Raw genomic sequence first — 7,948 nt, 5'->3', positions numbered from 1 at the left:
AATGCACATGCTACAGCATTTCACAAGTGTCATTTACATAATTTCTGGCAAGCAAAATGTATTTAGGATTACACTTCGCTGAGCCTGAAGATTATTCTACCATTTCACACAAAGCCATGGAGTAATTTGATTGGATAAGTAGTAAACACCAGAGGCTCTGGTAATGTAATGTACTAAASAATGTTGGAAATCCTGATTGTTTAATTGCTCATGGTAAGGTTTAAAAAGCAGTTAGGGGGGTACTAAGTTAACATATGGAATTGTTTTAAGAAGGTCATACCATGGATCATTTAACTATTTGAGTTAGAATTTTAGGACCCCTTTAGGTATTAAAAAAATTACATATACTTTTTTGTTGTTGTTCAAATATTGAATTTGGTCTTCACTACTATAGAAACGCATTGAGTAACACATTCATAAATAAAATAAATAAAAAGACTTCAAATATTCATCATAAGAATAAGAGTTTGAAGTGTCTGTCCTATATCTAGGAGATATAAGAAAGCTCAGAAAATATATATATTTTTGGATTTAAACGCTTATTTTTGTTGGCACAAAACGGCCTCCATACTTCCATTCGTTTGTATGGGTTACCTTCAGAGGAGTCCCGTGACACTGGTAGGGGTCAGAGCAAAATAGAGAACACCATCGTGTTCGTAAGATTCTCCCCTTTCCATAGTGGTCATAATAGCCAAACCGTTCGGACGCTACAGACGTTTTCGTGAAGGACCACATGTTCGGGATGTCTGGTGGTCTGACAAACACCGCTGTAGCTATGCCACCTTTCACCGCTGATGCGGAAGGCCGACATAGGCGGATGAGGTGGATTGGGACAGTCTATGCAAAACAACAACATATCTCTAGTTTAAACTGACAGATTTTGATGGGGATTAGGTTACTTAGATTATAATAGACTCTTAAGGATTAAAACGGCATCACTTCCCCATTTGACATTGAGTGGTTCCTTCCATCGCCACTAGATGGTGCTAAATCAGTACATTTGGAAATACCTATAGTGAAGAAAAGCCTTTCTTACTTCCTTGTCAAAGTTCACTGGAGTCTTGTGTCAGTACTAAAATAAATAAAACCAACTCCTTTGGATTCATTGTTCAGTGAGTTAAAAGGCATTGATCTAGCAATCCTCCAAAACTCTCGGTAGCTCGGTTGGGCTCTGGGTTAGGGGAGGGTCTGGCCGGGGTAGGCCGCCACTGTAAATCTTAACTGACGTGCCTAGTTAAATAAAGGTTAAATAAAAAAAATGTCAACACCAATTTTATTTTGACCCTTTTATTCTTCACTGGTACAAACAATAATCCCCACCACCTCTTGTGCTTATTAAATCAGTTCAGTAGTTTAAATACGCCACATCCCATTCAGGTCCCTTTATACCAAGAAATATCCTATTAAGCTGGAGTCATTTTGAATGATCAAACAATCATTACAAATATTTGATATGGGAGAAAAAAAAATGCCCTAGTGCAAAGGACCACAAAAAGACCATTAGGAAAAACAGTCTGCGGCGGTACAACTGATTTCAATAAGCACTTCAATAGCAACAAACACGGAATCATTGTTATTAAGGCCATAATGTGGTTCTGGAATCCCAATCAAGGGAACCTGATATTATAGGAAAGGTTCAGGTTAGGAGAGTAAGAGCAGAGTGCAGGTGTTGATGTAAGTCTGTCAAAGACAAGGGAATCTGTTGTGTGGCAGGTTTAAGAGAATCAATCCCTTGAGAGATCAGCAATTGATGCATGATACAGTATAAATGCTACAAGTAAGCAATGCTGTGACATGCTTGTGTTAGTTGCAATGGTGAGGCCTTGGAAGAGAGCAGACAACATTGCTGTAGACCAAGACTTATATGAGAATATTGCCACTATGAAAGTCAAATGAACATCTTTATAATTGTATGTTAGGCACATTCAATTTTTATTTATTTTTTATTTTTTATAGATTAAAATAAATGTAAAAGAATTCTGCCCAAATTTTTTAACTGTGCCTCAGTTTTTGAATCCACAGCACAGTGAAGACTCCCAGACAACAATGTCAGACATCCCACCACCCTCGGGCAATGGAAAATTGCACTTAGCACAAGCTTAAGTGTTTCAAGTCTTGTTCGAATAGCCCGATTTCAACCTAGTTTGAACAGTCTCCAAACAGAGAGACGGACGCTGGTGAGTAGAACACATACAGCCTACTAGCACGACAGGGTCCTCTTAACTTCACATAAACAACAAGATGGGGCTTGTATAGTTAAGTCTCATATGATACAAAGCTTTGGGACTTATTCAGCTATCTCAAATGGTTATCTTTGAATTGCAAACCTCAGATTAACCACACATAGAAAAGAGTAATCATTTAGACCTCTAAATGAATCGTTTTAATGTACTAAACTTTTTTATCTTATTTTAAGGACAACACCATTCAGTTATTTGTTGTGGTCTACCTGTAAAAAAAACACCACCAAAATATTCTATAAAATCATTCTGTAGTGCAACAGTACTTGTTCGAATCTATGCCGATCCCACTGAATTAAAAAACCAAACTCCCATGATGCCTGCCATTGATCCTCTTTGAAACCAGTCTTTTAGATCTGACACCACTAGACAATCCTGGACTGTTCCTTCAAGCTTTCTTATTGTTTTTCAGCCCACATACTGACAGGAAGGAAAGATCAACAAAACTAGGTCATTCTGACAGACGGGCATAAATACTGTCACCTCAGGTGTGGACCCCACTTGGTTTGCAAAGGCACTTTAAATGAGGAAGTCTTCCCACAGGGAACAAGTAGGTCGTTTGCTGAGGGGCTTTGCTGGGTCCCTCTTTAAAAATCCTGCCTCTCAATCGTCCACCGTGGAACTGTAATTGCACTTAGGTCAAAGGTCAATTAGGGTTAGGGTGAGGCTAGTTCCTCCCATTCTCAAACTTCCAGCGCTGGTGCTTGTCCCCGGGAGTGCACGTCCTCATCTGGACGTCCGCTCGCCCCTCGGCTGTGCGGTAGGAGGTGACACACATGTCTGAGTGAGGGTGGTATATGGTCCCGTCCTGAAGTGGTAATACAGAGACATCCAGGTAAGACACTACAGCTATGGAAGAGTTGAATATAGTCCATTTCTAACTGACAAGACAACTTGTCTTGTGTTTACCAATTCAATCAGCCCAGTGGTGCATACTATGAAATCTGTAGTGTTTTTCTGTGAGTATGTGTGTAAGAGAATTTCTCTGCTTACATGCATGTTTTTGCTTGCGTCTGCATCACTCACCTCTCTGAACTCCCAGATGATGGTGGGGGGTGTAGGGGTTCTGTCATGGGGGCAGTGTTTCATCCCAATGTAAGTCTGTCCCTCGGGGACCTCGGCACACAGCTCCGTCACAGAGTTATAGCGGATCTCCTTATGAGTCGTGTACTCAAAGTACTATGGGAAAGAGAGAGATGCATGGTTAAACTCTGCTTATCTGAATTATAGTAACCACCGTACTCCTATCTCTCTCTCCCTCTCTGAGCGCCTGCCTGTGCCTCACTCTCCCTCGGTGCCTCTCTCCCCTCACCTGCGGAGAGAGGTGCCCGCAGAGAGAGAGGCGCAGGCAGGCGATCAGGGAGAGAGACACACAGAGAGAGCCTCTCTCCCTGCGTGCGCGCGCGAGCCTCTCTGCCTCTCCCTCTCCTTGCACGCCTCTCTCTTTCCCACCCCCTCCTCAAACGCGCCTCTCCTCCCTACCTCCACACCGCGCCTCTCCTCCCTCACGCCCTCCCCCTGCACGTCCTCTTGTCTTCCTCCCCCTCCCTCCCCGCCGCTCTTTCCCTCCCCCCTGCACCTCTCTTTCCCTCCCCCTTGGCCCTCTTTCCCTCCCCCTCGCCCGCTTCTCTTTCCCTCCCTCCTCCCCCCCACGCACCTCTCTTTTCCCTCCCCCTCCCCGCTTCTCTTTCCCCTCCCCCTCCCCGCTTCTCTTTCCCTCCCCTCCCCCCAGCACCTTTTCCTCCCGCTACTCTTTCCCTCCCCTCCCCCCTTCTCTTTCCCTCCCCCGCACGCCCTTGTCCGCGTGTGCCTCTCCCTCTCCACACGCACCTCTCTCTCTCTCTTTCTCCCACGCGCCTCTTTCTCCTCCACCCGCGTGCCTCTTTCTCCCTCCCTCCCGCGGCGCCTCTTTCCATCCTCCCTCCTCCCCCCTTCCCTCCCCCCCCCCGCGCGCCTCTTTCCCTCCCTCCCTCCCTCCCTCCCTCCCCCCGCGCGCCTCTTTCTCCTCCTCCCCCCGCGCGCCTCTTTCGCAGGCAGGCGATCAGGGAGAACACACAGAGAGCCTCTCTCCCTCGTGCGGCGCGAGCCTCTCTGCTCTCTCTCCCGCACGCCTCTCTCTACCTCCCTCTTCCCCGCACACCTCTCTTTCCTCCCCGCCTCTTTCCCTCCCCCTGCACCCTTGTCGCGGGTGCCTCTCTCCTCCTCCACACCTACTCCTCTCTCTCTCTCTCTCTCTCTCTCTCTTCTTCGCCCCGCGCGCCCTTTTTCTCGCCTCCCTCCCCCAGCGCGCCTCTTTCGCAGGCAGGCGATCAGGGAGAGAGACAGAGAGCCTCTCTCCCTCTCTCTGCGAGCATCTCTCCCGCACACGCCCTCTCCCTGCCTCCCTCCCTCTCCCCGCATGCCTCTCTCCCTCTCCTCGCGCGCCACTCTTTCCCCCCCTCCCACCTCTCTTTCCCTCCCCGCTTCTCTTTCCCTCCCCCTCACGCCCTGTCCACCACGTGCCTCTCTCCCTCTCCACGGCGCCACCTCTCTCTCTCTCTCTCTTTCCCGTGCCTTTCTCCCTCCCCCCCGCGCGCCTCTCTCTCCCTGCACGCGTCTCTTTTCCCTGCCGCCTCCCTCTCTCTCTCTCTCTCTCCTCCCTTCCTGCGCGCCTCTTTCCCTCTCTGTGCGCGCCTATCTTCCTGTGCCGCTTTCTCACCTCCCCCCGTGACCACTCTCTCCTCGCGCACCACCTCTCCTCGCGCCACCACTCTCTCCCGCGCACCACTCTTCCTGTGCCTCTTACTCCCTCCGCTTTCCTCTCCTTCCCTTCCCGCTCTTTCTCCCTCCCTCCCTCCCCCGCGCGCCTCTTTCCCTCCCTCCCTCCCCCAGCGCTGCCTCTTTCTCCTCCCCCGCGCGCCCTCTTTCTCCCTCCCCCCGCGCGCTCTCCCCTCCCCCGCCGCCTCTTCTCCCTCCCCAGCGCGCCTCTTTCTCCCCTCCCCCCGCGCGCCTCTTTCTCCCCCCCCCACGAGCCTTTCTGCCTCTCCGTCCCACGAGCCTCTCCTCCCCACCGCGTCTCTCCCTTCCCCCACGCGCGCCTCTCTCCCTTACCCACGCGCGCCTCTTTCTCGCTACCCCGCGCGCCTCTTCTCCTGCACGCTCTCCGGCGTGCCTCTCTCCCCGCTCACCTCTTTCTCCCTCCCCGCGCACGCCATCTCTTTCCCTGCACGCCTCTCTTCCGGGCGTGCCTCTCTCCGGGCGTGCCTCTTTCTCCCTCCCGCGCCGTCTCTTCCTGCACGCCTCTCTCCGGCGTGCCTCTCTCCGGCCGTGCCTTCTCTCGGGCGTGCCTCTCTCCCCCGCTCACCTCTTTTTCCCCCCGCGCACGCGTCTCTTTCCTGCACGCCTCTCTCCGCGGCGTGCCTTTCTCCCTGCGCCTCTCTCCCTCGCCCGCGCACCTCTCTCCTCCTCCCCCACACCGCTCTTTCTCTCCCCCCTGGCGCTCTCCTCTCCACCACACCTCTCCCTCCACCCGCACGCGCCCCTCTCTCTCTCTCTTCCCCCTGCGCGCCTCTCCTGCCTCCTGCTTCTCTGCCTGCCGCCCCTCTTCTGCCTGCGCCCCTCCTCCCTGCGCCCCTCTCTCTCCGCGCGCTCCCCTCTCTCTCCTTGCGCGCCTCTCTCCATGCACGCCCCTCCCCACTTCCATTGCCACTTCCTTCCCTCCATTTGCACCCTTCCCCTCGCACATCCTTCCCCTCCATTGCACCCCTTCCCTCGCAAACTCACTTCCCCTCACACACATTGCACTCCTTCCCCTCCCATTGCACCCCTTCCCTCGCACTCCTTCCCCTCCCATTGCACCCCTCACCCCTCCCCCCTCATGTATCTTTTAAATGGAACGAGGAGTGAACTCTCTAAAGAGAAGGTAGAGGTTTCTGTTTCAGTGCAGGCTGTGGAAACATTGATTTTCAGTCACACACATGGTGCTTTTAGTAGCGTTGGACACCTGATGCATCAATGAGTAATCAGAGATGGAAATATAGCCGGTGGAGATGGGCATGCAGACAGAGGCCTCCACTACTCCCTGTTGTCTGACATCAAATATACATCCATACAGTCAGCAAGTATCTGCAAACTAACTACAAACATAGATATAAAAGTATAAAAAATTAGTTTTATGTAGATTTAGGCCTAAAATATGCTTTAGGATACTTTGTCTAGAAATACTAAGCCAAAGTTGTAGATGTCTCAGCATCTCACTTGACACTAAATTCTAGATAGCTGAGATGGATATTCTCCCACAGTCACCGGATATGGTTGACATTCAGAGTAACCACTCCGTCCGTCCATCAGAGAGACGGACGTGGGATCAGGGGGGTTGAGAGAGAGAGAAAATAAACTGACAAGACATTATTAAATCACCTGGTTGCCGCCCTGCCCATGGCAACCGAAGAGGGAGATGTGCGCCCCCGTGGGACTGTGTTCCGGGGCGTTGTAGTCCAGGCACTCTGAATGGATCCCAGAGCTACGCACCTGTGATGAGAATGATCCGGATTAGCATCATGAGATCTGCCATCACTGCAAAGAGGGTCAGATTAAAGGAGACAAACAATTGTGCTTCTGCCTCTGCATTGCTTGCTCTTTGGGGGTTTGGACTGGGTTTCTGTATAGTGACAACTGCTGATGTAAAGAAGGCTTCATACACTGAGACTGACACACATACACAACCTATTTCTCAATTGTCTCGAGGCTTAAAAATCCTTCTTTAACCAGTCTCCTCCCCTTCATCTACATTGAAGAAAAGTGGATTTAAGGGGAGGAGACAGGTTAAGATTTCTGAGCCTGGTTAAGATTTTTAAGCCTTGCCAATTGAGACATGGATTGTGTATGTGTGCCATTCAGAGGATGAATGGGCAAGACAAAGATTTAAGTGCCTTTGAACGGGGTATAGTAGTAGATCCCAGGAACACTGGTTAGTGTCAAGAACTGCAATGCTGCTGGGTTTTTTACAGTTTCCCATGTGTGTCAAGACTGGTCCACCACCCAAAGGACTTCCAGCCAACTGGACACAACTGAGGGAAGCGTTGGAGTGAACATGGGCCAGCATCCCTGTGGGATGCTTTCAACACCTTGTCGAGTCCATGCCCCAACAAATTGAGCCTGTTCAATTTCAAGGACAAAAAATTCAAGGACAAAAAATTCATACATTTTTACATATAGAAGAACTAAAAGTATGCAGGCAATATGGCAGAGGAAGATGGGTAGGAGATACTGGTATATTTGAATGCTATTACCATGCTCATTTCACATCTACATGGAGGCCAACGAGGTAGGACATAGGAGTTCATTTTGGCTTCAACTTATTACAGACCCATGTTTTATGTTTAGTTTGTTGGAGTGCCTTAGTGCTTAAGATATGGAATCGTGTTGATGGGGAGAGAGAGAGACAGACTCACCGCCCCGTGCCAGCCCTCCCTGTCCTCTGGTACATGCAGGTCAGGGTAGATGTTCTTCAGGTACCAGTCAAAGCTGTTACATTTCAGTCTCTCTCTGAGGACAACCCTCTCTGAGATGTCCCCATATGTCTCCTGTGGAAAAATAACACTTCATCTAACATGTTTATTTGAGTAGGGATGGATACACTTAAAAACATTGACACATTGAGTAAACAACATAACACTTTAGCTTGCACCAATTTCCAGCATTTCACAAATTAGGCCCACACACAACTC

General features: G+C 49.9%; 1 protein-coding gene across 2 annotated transcripts in view; it reads right to left on the bottom strand.

Moving 5' to 3' along the window:
* Nucleotides 1-1,271: 1,271 nt before the first annotated feature.
* Nucleotides 1,272-7,948, bottom strand: part of poc1bl (POC1 centriolar protein homolog B (Chlamydomonas), like) — a 41,343-nt gene continuing 34,666 nt past the window's right edge. For both annotated transcript variants that reach the window (XM_023976164.2, XM_023976163.2), the window contains exons 8-11: nucleotides 7,673-7,804; nucleotides 6,639-6,749; nucleotides 3,267-3,419; nucleotides 1,272-3,048 (exon numbers count right to left, since the gene is read on the bottom strand). In XM_023976164.2, the coding sequence (XP_023831932.1) occupies nucleotides 2,908-3,048; nucleotides 3,267-3,419; nucleotides 6,639-6,749; nucleotides 7,673-7,804 (537 nt within the window). In that variant the 3' untranslated portion in view covers nucleotides 1,272-2,907. The remainder of the gene's footprint in view (nucleotides 3,049-3,266; nucleotides 3,420-6,638; nucleotides 6,750-7,672; nucleotides 7,805-7,948) is intronic.

Source organism: Salvelinus sp. IW2-2015, linkage group LG31, assembly GCF_002910315.2.
Source record: "Salvelinus sp. IW2-2015 linkage group LG31, ASM291031v2, whole genome shotgun sequence".
In the NCBI taxonomy this organism is placed as follows: domain Eukaryota; kingdom Metazoa; phylum Chordata; class Actinopteri; order Salmoniformes; family Salmonidae; genus Salvelinus; species Salvelinus sp. IW2-2015.
This window is presented reverse-complemented; position numbering and strand designations above follow the sequence as displayed.